Source organism: Marmota flaviventris, chromosome 3 (genome assembly GCF_047511675.1).
Source record: "Marmota flaviventris isolate mMarFla1 chromosome 3, mMarFla1.hap1, whole genome shotgun sequence".
NCBI lineage: Eukaryota > Metazoa > Chordata > Mammalia > Rodentia > Sciuridae > Marmota > Marmota flaviventris.
The window spans coordinates 84,405,002-84,425,612 of NC_092500.1; the positions used below are offsets into that span (position 1 = coordinate 84,405,002).

Sequence of the window (20,611 nt, forward strand, 5' to 3'; positions counted from 1 at the left end):
TGTTCTAATTCATTATACATAACAGTAGAATGCACTTTGATACATTACACATAAGTGGAGTATAATTTCTCATTCTTCTGATTGTACACGATGTAGAATCCCACCAGTTGTGTAGTCATATGTACATAGGGTACTAATGTGAGATTCATTCTACTATTTTCCCTACCCCTGTCCCCGCACTCCTCTCCCTTCACTTCCCTCTACCTAATCTAAAGTAACTATGTTCTCCCCCAACCCTGCCTTAATTGTGAATTAGCATCTGCATATCAGAGAAAACATTTGGCTTTGGTTTTTTGGGATTGGCTTCTTTTGAAAATGTGTTCCTATACATCAGTGATGAATTTACTGAAAAAGAAATTAGGAAAACTACCCCATTCACAATAACCTCAAAAAAAAAATTACTGGGGAATCAAACGACTAAAGAGGTGAAAGACCTCTACAGTGAAAACTACAGAACACTAAAGAAAGAAATTGAAGAAGACCTTAGAATATGGGAAGACCTCCCATTGCTCCTGGATAGGCAGAATTAATATTGTCAAAATGGCCATATTATCAAAACTGTTATACAGATTTGACACAATTCCTATTAAAATCCCAATGACATTCTTCATAGAATTAGAAAAAGCAATCATGAAATTCATTTGGAAAAATAAAAGACCCCAAATAGCTAAAGCAATCCATATATCATTTTTCCATGAGATGGTTGTTCAGGTCTTGTTGGACTGTGTCTTCTGTCATCGAGCTATATCAGTACTTTTCTGGATGCAAGTCCTCTGTTAGGTATATATGTTTGCCTTTGAAACTTAATTTTAAATTGAGTTTGGTCAAGAAAATATCCAAATCATTTATGGTTTTATTTGAAAGATAAAAGCTATAATCTTATCCAAAGAAAATAAGAATACATTTTTTTGAGGGGGGGATTTTATAATCAGGAAAGGGAGAGAAAAAAGAAAAGAGAAAGTTCAGAGAACAAATCAAGGAAATACTGGAGACAGAGTGAACTAAGATTGTAAAAGGAAGAAAATGATAAAGAAAAACAGAAAAGGTGGCAAAACCACAAAGAGGTAGTAATGAAAGGAAGAGCCTAAGGAATGGTGGAAGAGAACAACAATTTAAAGTTATGGAGGAAAAAATAATAAAGAAAAAAGAATAAAAGGAAGACAAAAAATGCAAGAAGAAAATGCCACAGCTGTTCCTGTAGTTCCCACATCTCACCCACTGTCTCAGCTACTCTGTTATCTTATCTCTCCTTTGCCTACTTCTGTGTCCACCCTGCTTCCTGGAAGTCCCTCCTTTCCTTCCATATTTTAATTCTTCAATATTTCACTGCTCCACCTTCCAAACATACAACATATCTGGGTTGTATCCTTTCCATCTGTACTGTATAATAGCATAGCTCTGAAGTCAACTTGTTTGTATGTGAATCCTAGCTCTACCACTTGCTAGCTCTGTGACCTTGGACAGAACCGCACCATTAAGATACTAATTTCACTGTCTGTATGATGGGAGTGATAACCATGTCTGTCTCAAAATTATTTTTGGAGATCGATGTATCTATGTAAAGCTTTCATTGTGCTTGACACGTTGTACTTAGTTATTAAACATTATAATGCTATTTGTGTGTGTGTGTGTGTGTGTGTGTGTGTGTGTGTGTTGGGGGAAGGAGGTGTTTCCTGGTTTTCATGCCTTTCACTTTTGGCTCTCTGTTCATGTTCTTTTAATTTGGGCACATCTTACCAAACTAAAATACTTAAGTGGCAAAATACCACAAAGCGTCATGCTTCTGAAACTCCAAGATATAAACACAACTGTATTTGCTCATCTGGAATGTAAAGTTGGAAGTAATAATAATGCTTATTTACAAAGTGCATGAACTGTGAGCATTTTAACCTGGTACTGACAGACATTTAGTAGTAGAAAACTTGAAGGGTCCAGGACAGGGATTTCCTGGTTTCTGTAATGCTGAGATGTCAAACCAAACCACAGTTTGATAAATACAGCTGAGGCAGGTGAGAAGTTCTGAAATTTTATGTAAATGGAGGACATGAACTCTGCCCCTTTCATGCCCATCACCTCTGCTACAATTCTCATTAAAAAAAAAAAAAAAGCGAATTTGGAAGAAACCTCCTTCCTGATGTAAGACCCCTTTGGCACCATTTCTCATCTGCCTTCATTACAACATGATGAACAAAAGTTTATTTTTTAGTAATATTTTTCTTGGATTTTCCTCCAGTTGTTGCTAAGTTTTCTCTTAGTTTGAAGTAAAATTGTTTTTTTTTCCTGAATTAATATAGGGAAAAGAATTTTCCTGTTTTACTTGTAGACTTTCAGCAATATGAAGTAATGTTATCGAATTGTTTTATCTCTGCCATGCAACATTTCCTAGTTCCTACTACTGTTCTTCAAAAAAACCCTGACATTTTTCTTTCTGGTTTGTCCAACTCTGGATACAGACTAATTTGTTAAGATGCTGCTTAAAATATGCCATGCACAATTGAACCCAGTTATCTAGGTGTGTTTCTTGTTCTGGTTGAGATCCCATTGTTCTATTAACCAGCCTAAAGTGGTGGCATCAGCTTTTAAGCCATTATAACACAATGCTCATATATTATTTTGGAGTGAGCATATAATTATTGTCAAAACCAGGACACTTTTAAGGGTAGAAAGGGTTATGATTATTTGTCAACCTCAGGCCACAGACATAAACCAGAAATAGTATGGGTACATAGGGATGTGTGCTCACTGTATTTCTTAGTTTTATATTGCTATAAAAATACGAGGTTGGATATTTGTAAATCAGTGAGTTTATGTAGCTCACAGTTTTGGAGGTTCAAGAGGATGGCACCAACATCTGCTTGGCTCTGGTGAGGGCCCCCTTGGCTGTACTACATCATGGCAGATGGCATCATGGTGGGAGTCATTGTGAGAGGGAGATCTAATATGGGAGACTGGAAGCCAGAGAGTGATGGAGAGGGACTATTCTTGCTCTTTTATAGCAACCCTCTCTTGAGAACTAACCAAGGTTCCAGGAGAACTACCTTAATCCCTTTCAAGGGCAGCATCCCTGTTTCAGTCAGCTGTTTTTGCTACTGGGAACAAAAGACCTGACAAGAACAATTACAGGAGGAAAAGTTTATTTTGGGGCTCATGATTTCAGAGGTATCAGTCCATAGATGGTTACTTCATTCCTTGGGGCCAGAGATGAGGCCAGACCTCATAGTGGAGGAGTGTGGCAGAGGAAAGTGGCTCAGGACACCACACAAAGAAGGAGAGAGGCAGAGGCAGAGGTACAGGGAGAGGGAGAAGGAGAGGGACAGGGAGACAGATTCCACTTGCCAGAAACAAAATACATACCCCAAAGGCATGCCCCCCAATGACCTATATCCTCCAGCCACACTCTACCCACCTTCAATTACCACCAAATGAATCCCTCTCAGGGTATTAATTCAATGATTGGATTAAGGCTTTCATAACCCAGTCATTTTACCTCTAAACTTTGTTGTATTGTCTCACACATGAACTTTTGGAGGCTACATCATGTCTAAACCATAACAATCACTAGTGATCTACTTATCTCCCACTAAGCCCCACCTCTTAAAGGACCCACCACCTCTTTACAGGCCACATTGGGGGCCAAGCTCACAATACACAAACCCTTGGAAGACAAACCATATCTAAATCATAGCAGTCACTTTAATTATATTAAGTTGAACTGAAGCCTGAGATTATAAAGCCTTTTCAAAAGAGTTTTTATGTTAATTGCTAATAGCCCTGGTGTTTCCCCTCTATCATGTACTTAAGTAGTTGATTTTTTTTTCTAAATTTCATATTTATATTCATGTTTGTATAAAGTATAATTGAATTGATGTTTGTCCTGTGGAGATTATTTAAAAAATGTAGATTTTTATCTTTCGAATTAACTATTCTTCCCAGTCTACATCATCTGAAAATTTGATGAACAACATTCTTCTCATTGTTGGTAGTTTAAAAGGTGCCTACCCCAGATCCTTTGTACCAGTCCACCTCATCCTCGTGGAGCTCTCAAGGTCTAAGGGGGAAATTGAAATAAACATCTTAGAAATCCTCTGTCAGTTATTTCTATTTTAATAGGAGAAAAGAAAGACTAAAAATTTTTAGAGCAGAAAGTATTGATATCTCATGATTATTTCTCAGGCAATTTGGCAAGAATTTTCTTTTGCAAACAGGTTTTGAACATCTTCCAGATATCAAATAATAGGCACTGAAAATAGAGTTACATCCAATACTTGTTGACTATGAAAGATACCAGCTGATAGATAGGTGCTGTAGGAAAGGCTGAAGTCAACCTGAGTGGGGAGAAAAAAGAGGAGGATCTTTTTTAAATGGGCATCTTCCTCCACTAAAATTGCCTGTATACAAATTTGACAGGTCAGTTAATAAAAAGATAGTTTTTATGTGTTTCACAAGTCACTCATATTGCAAAGAAAAGTTCTCTTAGTCTTGGCTCTTGTCCTTGCTTCTTGTCAACAGGATCTATGCATTTATTCTATTTTTTTCACATAAATTTAAAGTTCACTAACCTTTGCACATGTGTTATCTTCTAGAACAGCAACTTCTAAATACTTATTATTGGAATTCTTTGAAGGAAATGTATCTTACACTGTAATCCAGTATGCATGTGTGTGTGTGTGTGTGTGTGTGTGTGTGTGTGCATGCGCGTCTCTCTCTCTCTCTCTCTCTCTCATACACACACACCAGAAATAAGTTTCTTGAGAAAGTACCTGCTACTTGCAATTTCCATTTACCTTTCTTTTCCTTTCTTGTGTCATTTAGTTCCTCTACATTCCATTGAAAAAGGGCATATTGAGACCAAATAAATTTATTTCTAACCTGGCTTGCACAGTTAGTTTGTAAAACTTTGTTCTGAAGTTGTTGTCCATTGACTCCTAAGTTATGTATAGATGCTTTATGGTGGTAATGATCAGTAGAAAACTAGACTTACTTGGGCATGAATCTAAAATAAGGGTGAGGAACAGGACTCCATGATATTTTTGTTCTTAGGCATAAATTTTGGCTCACAGGACTAGCATAACAAACTGAATTGTTTTGGGTCTCCTATATGAGAACAGCAATTAATTCAGTCCTGGAACAATGAATAGCACACAGTCTTCAATCCAAGTATTTAAATTACATAACTGTTACTTGCATAAAATATCCTGTGCTAGACTTTTTTAGAATATATTTTTAGTTGTCAATGTACCTTTATTTATTTATATGTGGTGCTCAGATTCGAACCCAGTGCCTCACACATGCTAGGCAGGTGCTCTACTTACTGAGCTACAACCCCAACCCCCTGGAATAGACTTTTTAAATTCAAATATTTAGTCCAGGAGTTATGATTGCCATGCTTAAATTGATATAAAGAAACAAGCCTATCTCTAGAAAGTTAATTTACCTGTATTAACAGTTTAATTGTTCATCTATTAGAAAATTATTGTTTTCTAAGTGGAGGGCTTGAGGCCATATAATTTCTTGGGTGTTTCTATCTTGCTTTTGTACCACTTCTACCATATTCATAAAGATGTTCAGATGGACTCTTTCTGATGTAATTTTGAGTACTTGTAGGAAATCGCAGCATCTCTCAGAATTTGAAGTCAGGAAAGGCTAAGACTATCATGTTATGTGTTTTAATTTCAGCAAATATACCTAGGCCTAATTTTTAAAGTTTTAATTCAACAAACATAGAGTGTTCTCTATAACATTATGAAGATGGAATTTGGAAACAGATTGATCAGGAGTAAGTCTAAAAATTTGAGATTTTAGGATTGAGCTCTAAAACATCTTGTTTCTCATTCCTCACTTATAAAACTAATGCTTACCTCAAGGGTTTGTAGAAGAATTAAATGAGATAGACACACACGTGAAAACCATGCTCCCTGAGATATAGGAGGTACTATGGAAATACATATTTTAATATAAGTACATATACATTAAGTATGTGTCTATGTATTTGTATGGATGTATAAATTCCTTTCTTTTGGATTTGATATCTGTGTAATGGAATTTTTTTTAAACATTTATTTTTTAGGTGTAGATGGACACAACACAATGCCTTTATTTGTATGTGGTGCTGAGGATCGAACCCGGGTCCCGCCCATGCTAGGCGAGCGGTAGAGCGCTCTATCGCTAAGCCACAATCCCAGCCCTATGTAATGGAATTTAGAAACTTGCATTTTGATTTCCGAGTCAGTGTGCTCATTATACTTTTTTTGATTATCAGTGTTAACATAGGACACTGAGAATGGGAAAGTTAATTGAAAAATTATACATTATAATTTTCTGGGAGCAAGTTCCATTTATGTCTAGTATAATGGTTTGATTAATGCTGAAACTTAAACCTTGATAACAATGTAAATTAGCCTTAATGCATTTGAATTTTATTTTTCTTCCCTATTCCAAATGAAGTAAAAGATAAAGTTTCATTTGTTCTTGAGTATTTACTCATTAATGTTTGAATCAGATAATTTTTCTCTTTGAGACTAATATTTTATAGCATTCTTATTGATGTTTTGGCATTTATATGGTAATATATATATATATATATATATATATATATATAACAAATTTCCCATAAAAACTACTAGTTTCTTTTTAATATTGTAGCTATTACACATGTATATATTTAACTTCATAGTATTTCTCTAGAAGTTGTGTTATGTGTATGACTGTGGTAGGATGAGAATTGAGACATAACTGTCTGGCCAGTATATTTTCCACTTTCCAAACTTGCTGAATACATTAACAAGTGCTTTAGTTAATACCTTAAGAATTCAATCTGCAATTGGCCAAACACTTCTATTATGGGAAAGAGGTGTTGGTAGTATATATAATAAGAATGGTGCTTTCTGAGGAGATCCTGCTATGCTAATCAAATCCAAGTTAAAATAGGTCAGAAGGATGCTGTCTGGGGATTTAGGGCCACTGGGTAGAAGCTGGTTTAGATTTGTTCTCAATGGCCTCAAGGTGTATATGTAGAATTATGAATGGTATTTATCATGAGCCAGAGTTTGCCTCATTGTGAAAACCTGTCTTCCAAATGGTACCTTTGACTAGCAGTGACACAGAGGCTCTCTGTTCTAATTGCAGCTCAATTCCTGACCAACTTTGTGGACTTAATTCTTAGTCTTCTGTAACATGGAGATAATCTGGTTAACTTTCAAGGGTGTTGTGAAGAGGAAATGATTTTAATTGTCACTATACAGTACTCTTTATAGTTTATAAAGTGCTTCATAGTAGTTGACGTATTCAGCAAACTAAGTGTGGCATTAATGTCTTCTTAAGATGTTGAATGTCCTCCAAAGGCCTACTTGTTGAAGGTTTGGTCCCCAGCCTGAGACATTATTGGGAGGTGGTGGAACCTTTAGGATGTGGGGCCTAGGGGAAGGAAGTTAGGTCATTGGAGTTCTAACCTTGGAGGGGATATTGGAACCCCTGACCCTTTCCTCCTGCTCTCTTCTCAGCTGCCATAAGGTGACAGCTTTGCTCCACCACATGTTCTTCTCTGTGATGTTCTGCCACAACTCAGATCCAAAGTGACAGGGCCAAGTGACCATGGTCTGAGACCTCTGAAACTGTGAGCCAAAATTAACCTTTTACCTTATTAATTGGTAATCCCAAGTGTTTTTCAGAAACACCTGTAATGGAAAGCCAAGGCAACTAGGCAGTCACTTGTGAGGGCATTTTCAGTATCCTGTATGTGGTTCAACTTGTTCATATGTATTCTTTATTTCACTCTAGAGATTCTATCAGGAAAGACCTAGGCAGCTCACTCTTTGAGTTTTTGCCTCTTTATTTCCAGGTTGGATTTTATCTGAGGGCCCTTCAAGTGCTAGCATTTTAGTATTCTACAAGCCTGTAACTATGAAAGACCATTTATCTTCCTCTTCAGTAGTAAAATAGCTGACTATTGGCTAGAGAAAGTTATATTGCAGTTTTCATGGTTGCCAATCGTGTTGTGATTAATTTTAATGTTTGCTAACACATGCAATAAATTCTCCTTGGCCTTTGTAGCATTCTAAAGCATATTTTCCTCTTTAGTTACCTTCCCTTAGGCAAGGGAAGTAGATGTTTGGTCTGAAATTTCTATTTTTAATAGAAAAACACATGCCTTTTTGACACTTCTAAACATAAAGAGTTTTATATAAGCATCGTATTTTAGGATGCATTTCTTGGAGAAACTGAAAATCAAAAACAGAGTTACCACTATGAATTTGGCTAATGAATGCATACCACTCCCATGAACAACTCTGAATTCTAATTGCTAGTAGGAAGTGGTCTCTTGTCTGCCTGTTCCTTACCCTAGGGAGAATTTTCTTACCACTTTCCATTTTATCACTGGGAGAGTCCCAGCTTGCCCTTTGTCCCAGAAATCATTGTCATCATGGATCTTTGCTGCAAAAAAAAGAGAAGTCCTAGAGCCTTTCCATTCCCAGCTTCCTCCACGTGGAGGTAATAAAACCCTTGGCAACCATGTTCCTTGTAATCAGCATGAGGTAATTTTACAAGCTACCATGAAAGAGCCATTTGTTGAATGTCTGCCTTGTGACAGCCATTTGCTGATGGTTTAATATGCGTTGCCTCATTTAAATCTTAAGACATCTTTAGGAGGGTGGAGAAGCGAAAAAGCAAGTTTTTTTTTTTTTCCCACCATGCCCAGAGGAACTTGCTGGCCTGACCCAGCCTTACGTGTAATAGCCTAGAATGGAGTGCTAAAGTCAGTTTCCAGGTTGGGGCAGAAACGACCTCAGATTCAAGTGTTTTAGGAAGTGCTTTTTAGCTACAAAGCAAAATGTTTCAACACTGTTTAGATGAGTCTTGGAAGTGGAGTGTAGATGGTGCCCTGCAGGTAGGTGTACATGGCATCAAGTGGAAAGGCTAGTTCTTTGACTCACAGCCAAGTTCCTGCTCTGCACCCTGTGAAGGGCTTTCATATCTCTTCTCTAACCCTGGCATTTGAAATCAGGCTGAAGTAAAATTTCTGGGTGGCTTAGTTTCCTTTCATGGCTGTTAAAAGAAAAAAAAAGTACCCATTCTAAGCCATTGTTCTTACACTATTGCCAGACCTAACATGTCATGTCTTGTTGCATTACTAAGTATCCCGAACTGTATTTCTGCAAGATTGTTGGCCTAAGGTCTGAAGGTTAAACTTTTAACATATTCGACTCAAATTCCTTCCTTTTTTATTTGCACTTTTGGTACTTATTATGAGGCAAACCTCTCTTTTAAAAAAAAAAAATTCTTGCGTCTTCAAATGTTAAAGAGGTTGTTACCTAATTAAAAAGGTGACACTGAGATGATTTCTAATGGAGAAACCCCTAAAAGCGCTTTCTCAGCATATATACACCTCTAATTTTAGAGAAGGAGCAGACCAAGGAATACGAGACAGCTAGTTTTAGAAGCAGGGTGAGGAAGATGGAGAGATTGTTGGATCTGATACAGCTGAATTCCCTCATGCAGGAGAAAAGTGGGCTTGTCAAAGGCTGTGACTGAACTGGTGTTAGGGATTGTATCTGCAAAGTTTAAATGATATTACAAGGTCATGGGGAGGTAATGCTCATTGCCATTCTATTTGAGAGACTTCGAGGACTTCATACAAAACACTCTGTGGCATCGTATGTCCCAGGAGCGAACACCTTGTCATTAATTGGGCACTCTTGGTGCAGGTTCAGGTGTACTCCAGGAAATCCACTTTTGCTGAGAGCTCAGTAAGGATTTAATCATCTTTTCATCTTAGTGAGGCTATTACTGGAAGAATGAGGCAATGTTAATAATAATACTTTACATTTATAATAGGGCTTCAGAGTTCGCAGAGAACTTTCACACAGATTATCCTTTTGTGCATCTCAGCAGGCCTGTGAATTAGGTGTGGCAGGTATTATTAATACTTTTATTATGCAGCAAATTTAGAATTAAGACAAAATATGTGACCAGCCCAAGACATGTAGATTTTTTTATTTAAAAAAAATGTGTTCTAAAGGAGGCAGAGAGAGAAAATTAAACCCACATGTACCCCACCACCACCAGGAGAAGTCTTTTTGCAGAAGACTGTCTCGCCCTGTGTTTCCCATCTATCAGCCCAGACAGTCCTGTGGTCTTAGTTCCCACACAGAAGCAGATTGGTTATTTACTGTAGTGTAAAATCAGGTGTTACCTATGGGGAGACTGTTGAGGGGGACCATAAATCCAAGGCCCTAAAATGGAAAGGGATTTCACAATCTGAGGCTTTACATTTGGCCAACTTCACTTTCCTCAGCCCCACCTCTGCTTTTTGACTTAGAGATATCATGGGCACAATATTCAACTATGGTTTCCTATCTTGATATTTGGGAGCAGTATTAGGACTATAATCTTGGTGTTGTTATGTATTTGTTCTGTTTTGCTTTATGCTTCCATCATATCCCATTGTCTCTGAGGTGTCCACACCATGTTCATTCAAGGTATTCAGAAACTTGGGAAATGGATGACTATAATGATCAGCTGTGATTGTTTCTGTTTTCTGTGTAGCTTTGGCTGTCAAAATACCTACCATAAATAAGTATTAATTGTGTTGGGTCAGATAAGACACTGATCTCATACTATCCACTAAGACTAGGTCCCCCATCACAATTAAAAATGCTAAGTAGGGGCTGGGGTTATGGCTCAGCAGTAGAGTGGTCGCCTCGCATGTGCAAGGCCCTGGGTTCGATCCTCAGCACCACATAAAAATAAATAAATAAAAAAGTATAATAATTATATTGGTTTTATTTCTTTACAAATCACACTGGCTATAATATTTTTTTAAAACTTAAACTAATGAAGAAGGGTTTATTTTAGCTAAGTATAATTATTTGAAAAGGATGTTATAGGAGAAATCTAATAGCTAGAGGGTGGATTATATGACTTTTGAACGTTCTTTTGACTTAGAAATTCCAAGACCCCCAAACTAGGCAATGAAGGAAGTCTAAGAAATGCCAGCAGCCTTAGTTACAGTGTTTTGTTTGTTGGTTTGTCATAGACTGCCTTTTCAAGGTGTGCCCTATGAATCGATATTCTGCCCAGAAGCAGTATTGGAAAGCCAAGCAAGCCAAACAGGGGAACCACACAGAGGCCGCCTTGCTGAAGAAACTACAGGTAAGGGCCAGGCTGCATGTGTCTTGCTCAGGCTGGACTAGAGCAGCAATAACAAAAGATGTATTCACAGCTTTCTAGCTTTGTGATTTCACCCAATACACAGAGATTTCAGATACACATTGAAAAGTGTAGGGCAGTTTTAAGTTATAGGGTGTGACCACTTGTTTTCTGGTAATACAAGCTGCCATTTTTTTTAGGGTGTGCCAGACTAATTCAAAGCTTCACATTAAACTGAAAACCAGTTCAGAATCTCTGTAGGAATATTAAGTTCAGGTATATTTTACTTGACTTAGTATGTAATTTGTAAATTGGAAAAACAATTTAAAGATCATTGTTTCTGGTTTTGCTGAGTTTAAATTTCATAGAACATAGAAAATAAAATTCCTACTATTTTCAGAATTAAAAACTATACTTTGAGACTTTTGTAATTGACCTTCTATCCTGGTTGGTATTTCTAGAAATATTCATTCTTAAAGCAATTTTATAAGACCAAAATGTTTTCCTGAAATTTCCAACATAAAAGTAACCCAAGACATTTTTGGCTACATTTCAGCATGAGTTGAGAAGTTATCACATTATATTACAATCACTTATTTAATTATTGCTCTCTTTCTCTCCCTCTCCCCAAACTCTAAGCAATCAGCCAATTGTATTTCTGGTTATATACTTTTTACTAAAAAAATCATTTCTTTGTTAATTATTTTACTCTGTTGACTCTGTTTCCACACTGAATATTTGATAATCATTTTATAGCATGCTGCAGAACTGGAACAAAAACAAAATGAATCAGAGAATAAGAAACTGTTGGGAGAAATTGTGAAATACAGTAATGTTATACAAGTAAGTCTCTACTTTTTCTTAAAAGAGATGGATATTTTATGGGCAATTATCCAAATTATTCATTTGGGTTGGAATGCCAAATGAAAATCTGGAAATATAATAGTTTGTTCTTCAGTGAGAATTACAAATGTTGTGATGTATTCAGTTAGTAATCAGTGCACGATTCTGTACATCTAAAAATAATCCTGGGATAGGTGCATAGCTCAGTGGCACAGTGGTTATAGAGTTTGCCTACTTTTAGTGAGGTCCTCGGCTCAATCCCCAACACTATCAAGGGGGAAAAAAAGAATAAGTCTGATGTATGCACATAAAGAAGTGATTGTATCTAGGTGTATGTATAAAAAGGAATAAGGTAGGGACTGGGGCTATATCTCAGTGGTAGATTCCTTGCCTAGCATGTGTAAGGCACTGGGTTTGATCCTCAGCACCACATATAAATAAATAAATAAATAAAATAAAGGTACAAAAATACAATAACATAATAATAATAAAAAAAGGAATAGAGTTTCTTTTCCTGAGGAAAGGATTTCTAAAGGCCTGTAAGAAGTAGTCCTTTAGATTCATGGGGTTACTGTTTGACATCAGGGTCTTTATATTTATCTTTTATAGAGAAAGGAAAAATTTTGAATTGTACTTTTAGATGGAAATCCTCTTTGAATGTTATTAGAAGATTTTCTACTTCAATTAATATGCACACTCTGATTTATCTCAGCTGCATTCCTTTCCTGTGCTTCATTTGGATCTTTTTAGCTTTTTAAATAAATGCCCCACCTTGTTCCAAAAAAGAGTGTAAGACATTTTCCAAAATACATAACACATAACAAGATAAAAGGCAAATAGTTAAGGCAGTTGGGTTAAAGGGAAAATAATGACTGCATGAGCAAGCTGAAGTTAGGGTGAGACATGCTTATGAAAACCATGTGGTAAAGTCTGATAAACTTTGTCCTGAAGCCTTTTTTGCTGCCTGCTTAGCCATAAGGGAAGCTTCCTATGCTATAGCATTAGCATTGGAGGCCCATAACATACAGCCAAACAGAGGTCTAGACTGGAAACCATTGCCAGAAATAAGAGCAAGGAAGTATTTCTCCTATGAGTGCTCATAAAGAGGATACTGTTTTATTTAGTAAACAATATCCTTAACAACTTCCTTATAGCAAATACCACAATGAGGGAGTACTTCATAAACCTGTTTTTAAAAGTAATATCCCCCTGATATTTTGCTTTTGGACAATGGCAAAAAAACAGAGTACAGGGCAAAGCAATTCTCTGAGGAGACAAGATGAGAGAACCTGGGTCTGCAGCTTCCTGCATGTATGACTAAATCTGATGAAAGATAACATGATACTCTTGGCATGGGTAGACTGATGTCCCTTGGGCAATCTTCCATAAATAGTTTCTCTGCACAGATTTTTGATTGGTGTTAAGTCTAGCAAGTACTTAAGTGTTCCTTGTCAAGTACTTGAAGTGAAAATGTTTGCCTGCTCGGTTAGGGGCTGAACCATGGCTTTAATGCGGTGGAACCCAGAAGAAGAATGCGGTTGGCCCACGAGGGTTTCCAATAACCAAGGGTATAATAGAGAGCTTTTCAAAGATCTGGTTATTTTTTTTTTTTTTTTCAATTGAAGACCTTTCTTTTATTTTGAGATCACTCCCTTTTTATATTGTAGGCACTAAAATGACTGTTGTTTTTCAAAACAATTGTAATAATAGATGGGAAACCTATTTTGTTTTGGTTTTCCTATTTAGTAGAATTACATTTTTGGAAATGTTTTCTTCATGGAATCCAAAATATCTGAGAATGGAGCCTCTACACTCCTGTGAGAAGGGGCTGGTTCTGTGGAGTTGCAGAGCCTGTTTAAGATGCGCAGCCCTCCTCACTGAGGAAGAGTTAGGCTGTCCCTGGGCCAGGGTGATACTGAGTAGTTTGAAACATTGTTCCAGTGTCTTAGTTTTTCTTTAGTATATTCTTTTTCTTTTTCTTTTTTGTAGCTTTGCAGGCTTTGAGAAAGGATATGGTTTCGGGGACTCCAGGTCTCCTTTGGAAAACCTGGATTTATTCTATTATTTACGCTAGATGAAAAAATAAACATTCAGAGTGTCTCTGGTTTATGTTGCGCACATACTCACCTCATTATGAAGCAGATTGGGGGTGGAGGTGGGGAGGAGACAAAGAAGATCGACTTGGAAAGATGGTCGTGGAGTCTGAAAACAGGTCCTTTGTTTAGCTTCTGCCTCAAGTCATGTTATATGGGTATATGATATATGTATAATGCACAAATACAATTAAAGGGGAGACAAAGGGATAAAGGTGGTAACTGCTTGTCTTTCCCCTACAGCTACTGCATATAAAAAGCAACAAATATTTAACTGTCAACAAGCGATTACCAGCTTTACTGGAGAAGAATGCCATGCGTGTGTCCTTGGATGCTGCAGGAAATGAAGGGTCTTGGTTTTATATTCATCCCTTCTGGAAGCTGAGAAGTGAGGGTGACAATGTATGTAAATATAAAATTAAGGGGGAAACAGTGAGTTCATAGATGAAGCAGTTCTTAATAAGGGACAAAGGGACAAACTCTAAAAGATACAAAGAAAGGATAATTTTCAACCAACATATTTTCGTGTTAGTGTCTTACTAGGCTAAATGCATGTATTTATAGTACAGACTGTGCTCAGAAGTCATAAAGTCAGAATTCAAATTAATTTAAAATCACCTTCCAGTTAGAGTTTGCATGAAAGAACGTAAGCAACCTTAATGTTACTGGGTAGTTTTCAGAGTATATTCTCTTGCCTGTTTGCAGGAGGGAACATGGTTGCAGTAAAAAAAACTGTGTTTAAGATACAGAGTCTGCCCTTTGAACCAATAGAGTAACAACACCATGAGTCACAGCAATAATGTATTGGCTCCATAGCAGCTTCTTACAGTCGTGTTATAGTAGATGTGGGATATATGAGGAGCTGTAGGTTTACCACCTACTTACTGATGACAGCTATGTTTATAATTAGTTGTGGACTATGTACATATTGTTACATAAATTATAGTAATTGCCAAAATATTTTCTGCTCTTTTATAGAGAAAAATTACATGAAATGATTCATTAGGATCAATAGTTTGATTTTTTTTTTTGTGCATGTAATATATAAAATATTGTGAGAGTTTCTCACACTTGGGAGATGCTTAATAAATGCTGATTGACAGTGAACACCAAATAACTTTCATAAATAGAACGCCCTACCCATGTTGGGCCAGGTGGTTTTGTGGAGATTTTCAAAAATTTGACAACATGAATTCAAAGCAATATAAAATGTAATTATGCAAAGAGTTTTCTGCATCAATATGTTGTTTACATTTTTAATGTGTTTTGGGTATTTCTAGACTTAGAAATGTCTGCCTTTTATTGTGAATCTACTTTTCTAGCGAATTTTAAAGTATGATTTCAATTCCACAGGATGCAACTTCATGATTTATTTGGGTTAATAAGTTATCTGGTGATATCTTCCTTAGGTAAGGTTTGGGAGAAGCATGGCATGCAGGAATGGAATGCACTTTGAACCTTGTGTTGGATTCCTTAAAAAATAAGTTGTATTCTTTTTCTTTTGGCATCAAGCAGTGTGCTGTGAGCATGATACATTTTAATTTTAGTAGTTAATTACAATCAACTCTCAATTATTCAGGGGCTGATGACAGGTTTGTGAAAGACCCATGCTTTTGATACCATTTCTTGTCCTGCTTGTCCCCCTGGCACCCACTACCTGCTCCCACCACTGAGTAATGTCCCTGTCTATAGGTGTTCCATGAAAATTAAACATCAAAACAAACAAAAGCTGAGCTCAAACTCTGAAAGAATGTGGTAAAATGATTGGATAAATTTGAGCCTTTAGGTGATGCATGGATTATATTAATTCACTGTTTATTCATTCTCTCTATTTCTTTACCTGCTTCCAAATCACTTTACAGAATCAATAGAGAGTTGAATGTAATGAACTATTTCAAATAATTAGTTGTACTAGAAAAACAAAACAAAACCTACCACTCAAAATGCTCCATTTTGGTGAAAATGGACAATGTAATTGTTAAGTGCAATATAAAAGTGTCCTTATCTTGATGTGCTCCCTATAGCATGGCTGAAACAACCTTCCACTTTGCTTTTTGCTGAAATAGCTCACTGTTTTTGCTCACCACTGTATAGCTTTTGTGTATGATTAAGGTTGCTGTGAAAACCTAAGCACACCCACAGCCCTATATTGGTCACATAAATAGTTGTACTGTAACCCTTATTTTCTTTCTTTGGAAGAGGTAGTATTTTTCTAAAATATAACCTTACTGTTTTGTTGAAGGCGATTGCAAATTCTGTCATTTCTATTACTCCTGATTTTTTTTCTCCAAAAGCCTATTAAGATGAAGAAATTGCAATGTTTAGAGGACTTTAAAATTATAATTTACTAGTTAGCAATTAGTTAAGTATTAATTTAGGCTGTGTGTGTCTAACAAGATGTTCTTCGACACAACCAAATGCAAGAATGAAGTGATGATAGTCAGGGGAGAAAGGTGCTCATATCCTCAAAAATCAGTGGTCCCTCCACTTACGTGTACCTTTGTAATACATGTTTAAGGATGTGGGAAGGATGGTTTTGACACATGGATCCAACTTTCACTGTATAGAAAGCCCTTGCTTGCTGTCAAACGGTTAAAAAGTCATTGGGGACAACTATAAACAGAGAACATAAATATTTAATTTTTATTTATTGTCTCCTGATTGAATAGTTATTTTTTCATTTTCAATTTTGATGTAGGAAGACTGGGGTTCTTCACCTTATTGGTAGATAGTGAAACTGTGAAAAGGCTAGATATTCTTTAAATGGAGAGAAAATTTCAATTCTTGGGGAAAGAGACTCTTTCCATCTATCAAGTAGATTTTGCTGTTTTAAAAAGTTACATACCTTGAATTTCTAGCAGAGGTGGAACTAGAACTCTGGTGTTTTGATTCCTGTTGTGATATTCTTTTCACCATACCAGGTGCCACTTCAGAAGGAGAGTGACTGCAAATGGCATTATATTGCTCTTTATTTTCAGCAAAATCCCAGCTTGATCTTACATGGCTGTTATATAGAATCCACAGAAGTGCTTTCGGAATTACAATGTTTAAAAAAAGATGTTCATGCTGTAGAGGGAATATGATGGCTAATCCTAGGATGTGGCCTAAAATGACTTCACTCTCAAGTTCTGTACTAAATATGCAATTCCCCAGAAAGTTTCTGGCCCCTTCAGTGGATCAGGCCCCAAGTGGCACTCTTCTGCTAATGTTACCATGTTCCATATTTGCCAAGTTTTCTAATTAGGTGTGAATTTCCTGAGAATAGGGACTATTTCTTACATATCTGTGTTCTTCCTGGCACCTCTTACTATTCTTTTTTATTTCACATGATTGGCATTTTGTTGATTTCATTTGCAAGTGTTATTCAGCTATTCAAGGTAACCATTGTCAACAAGACTGAGGGCCTGGAAGTTAGTGAATTAATGTTAGATTATAATTTTCAGTACTGTGTTCATAACCCTTGGAAACTGATTCATAGACATTAAAAAACATTTTGGCTGTATGACTGGTGTCTTAAAAATATAGAAGACTTGGGGTTGGGGTTGTGGCTCAGTGATAGAGTATTTGCCTCACATGCGTGGGGCCCTGGGTTCAATCCGCAGCACATATGCATAAATAAAATAAAGGTATTGTGTCCATCTACAACTAAAAATTAAAAAAATATATATATAGAAGACTTTATGGTGGTGTTTTGAAGTAAATATAACATATGAATTGACCCAAAGCTTATAGATGAATATGGTAAAATCGTAAGACTCAGAGCAATGTACAATATAGATGTAACCCAAAATATTGAGTTGGCAGAACATAGCTCAAATATATCATAATGTTTAGCAACTTACTGGCTCATATTTACATGGGACAGATGAGAATGAAATAGTAATAAAACCTGTTTTTTTTTCTTTTTAAATTGGATGCTCAGATGTAGCACGGGTAAAATGTGGAATCAAGCACCCAGTAATTTTTAGTGTGGATGAGTACTTGGGCCTCTGTGTGGCTCTATGACCTGAAGCTGCCTTTGTGTCATGGGAAGGAGCTTCAATATCGTGTGTGTGTGTGTGTGTGTGTGTGTGTGTGTGTGTTTAGGAGAGGAGAGTAGTGGAAATATGCTTAGGAATATTGATTTTTATATATTTTTGTTTCTGATTTAATTTTTAAGAGGTATCATTTCATGATTAAATAGTAGAAAATCATATAAGACTGTGAAGAGTCACTCTTACCCTTTCTCCCATCTGTCCACTCCCTTACCCCCGCCTCCAGAAGATACCATGATATGTGCCTTGCTCTTCCCCTTCATATCTGCACTTAATACTATTTCATGATGATTTCTCCTTATCTCTGTATGAAGAGTTTCTATGATGAGTCTTTGAGAGTCACAACTTCTGACTTACTATGGACTTGAAAGGTAGGATAATGAATAGAGGCCAATCCAGTAAATAGTTGGAGTTATTTCCACAAAACAAAGTACAGCTTCACATTGTTTGATTGGTTTGGGGATTCTTTATCATATCTGAATCTCCAAATATATTTTGTAACAATAGTACCATGTGTGAATATAGACTCCTCTATATAATCCATATGAGGTTATCTGATATTGAAAATATGAAATTGATGTTCCTTAAAGTTTTGGTTTAAGATACCTGGAGAAGTTTTGAACCCTAATTTGTTTTTCAGTTATCTATTAAACTAATTGGTATAAAATATACCAAAGGAAGCTTTTGGTTTTCATTTGGAGATGATGAGAAAGTCTGTAATTGAGAGTGTAGGTGCCACAGTATTACATCTTTTAAAGAAATTTAGGGGTGTAACTAACTTTAACAACTAAAATTAACTGCTCATTATTTTTATTAAGAAAGGGTAACTTTAATTCCCTACAATTTGAGTTACAGATAAAAATATTTGAATATAAAGTAGACATTGCTATGATAGCATAAATTAAAAAATCAGCTTAGGTTTACTTCTGGAGAACTTTTCCCACAACCAATTTTAGTTTTGATGTTAAAAGGAGTACCAGGCTTAAGTAATATTAATTTAGGATGTTTAAGATAAGAGGGAACTAGATGCCAAGCCCAAACAAAAAGCATATTTTTGTAAGTCATACCTCAACTTGTATTTCCTGAATCCAGATGATATTAAAATATTTAATAAATTTCTGAGATTATGGGAAGATCAAATTTGCCAGACTTGTGTCCCTTTACAGAGATAATACAAATATATAACATATTTTGCTTGCACTTGGAGTGATTTTGATATATATGCAGATTGGTTTCATTGTGGCAGTTGCTTTTACTCTCTATTTGCTGTACTTGTGGTGTAAGACCTTGTGGGGAGGAACAATGAGCTGATTATGGACTTCCAGAAAACTCCATCTGAAATGAGACTGATAATAAAAAGATTTGTTCTGGTGTTGTGAGTCCAGACTGATAGGTACTATGGGGCATGATTACATGATCATTTATTAGAAGCTATTTTACTTCAAAGGTAACAAGAATTGATCTAAAATTTGTGTGGAGGATAAAAGGACCAGTTGTCAGGTCAACAATGAGAACTCCTGTGCAGTTATTTTTAAGTTCAGATATAGGACTAAAGATCCATGCAATGTCTCAATTGCAATTTCTTTCTGATTTCTAGATTGTCGTAGGAGATAAAGTTGTTTTGATGCCTGTGAACGCAGGACAGCCACTGCATGCCAGCAACATAGAGCTTCTCGATAACCCAGGCTGTAAGGAGGTGAGTTCCCTAGCTAAGGACAGCAATTGTTGGTTTTCTTAGGTGGGAGAGAGAGAAGAAGTCACGTAGTGTCCTTCATTGTTTTCATGAGCATAATCCTAGTAAGGCCAACTAATATTTCTAACGTATATGTAGATGCTGACTAGCTAATTTTAGATGGTCCTTTGATGAAATTTTTATTGAGGTACATACTTCAATTGTCCAAAGTTGTCTTTTTCTTCTTTTACTAGTTGAAATAATGATTTCTTTATAGAATGGAATCTGTAGTCTTATAACTCGATATTTCTTCATTAATAGGTGAATGCTGTTAATTGTAACACAAGCTGGAAAATCACTTTATTCATGAAATTTAGTTCCTATCGAGAGGATGTGTTAAAAGGAGTAAGTATGTGCTGCATTGAACATTTGCTGGAAGAAATAAAGATAGTCTTACTAAAAGTCTACATGTAGAACCTCTGCACTCATAATTTACAATGTGACCACAAATCTTAATACTATGAATGTTTTATTGATTTACTCCCCACCAGTATTTTAAATGTGTAAATAATCATTCAAAGCCAAGTAGCTGACAGAAGGTCCCTAAGTATCAGAACCAAAAAGAACCTCTTGTTTTTCAGGGATAATGAGAAATTCTATAGTTGAGAGTATAGGTGCCACAACAATATAACTTCTAGAGAAACTTAACAGTGTAACTAACTTCAGTAACTAAAATTAAACTGTTTATTATTTTTATTAAAAATAATTCAGACAAAATACACACTATTGTCATATATATCTAAAAGGAAATAAAAAATAATTCA

The 20,611-nt window shown here is 36.1% G+C and overlaps 1 protein-coding gene across 2 annotated transcripts in view; it reads left to right on the plus strand.

Annotated features, from left to right (window-relative positions):
• The window catches only part of Itpr2 (inositol 1,4,5-trisphosphate receptor type 2), a 481,279-nt gene that overhangs the window by 83,582 nt on the left and 377,086 nt on the right, over positions 1-20,611 (plus strand). For both annotated transcript variants that reach the window (XM_027934069.2, XM_071610047.1), the window contains 5 exons: positions 11,033-11,148; positions 11,902-11,988; positions 14,325-14,483; positions 19,713-19,811; positions 20,109-20,192. In XM_027934069.2, coding sequence (XP_027789870.1) covers positions 11,033-11,148; positions 11,902-11,988; positions 14,325-14,483; positions 19,713-19,811; positions 20,109-20,192 — 545 coding nt within the window. The remainder of the gene's footprint in view (positions 1-11,032; positions 11,149-11,901; positions 11,989-14,324; positions 14,484-19,712; positions 19,812-20,108; positions 20,193-20,611) is intronic.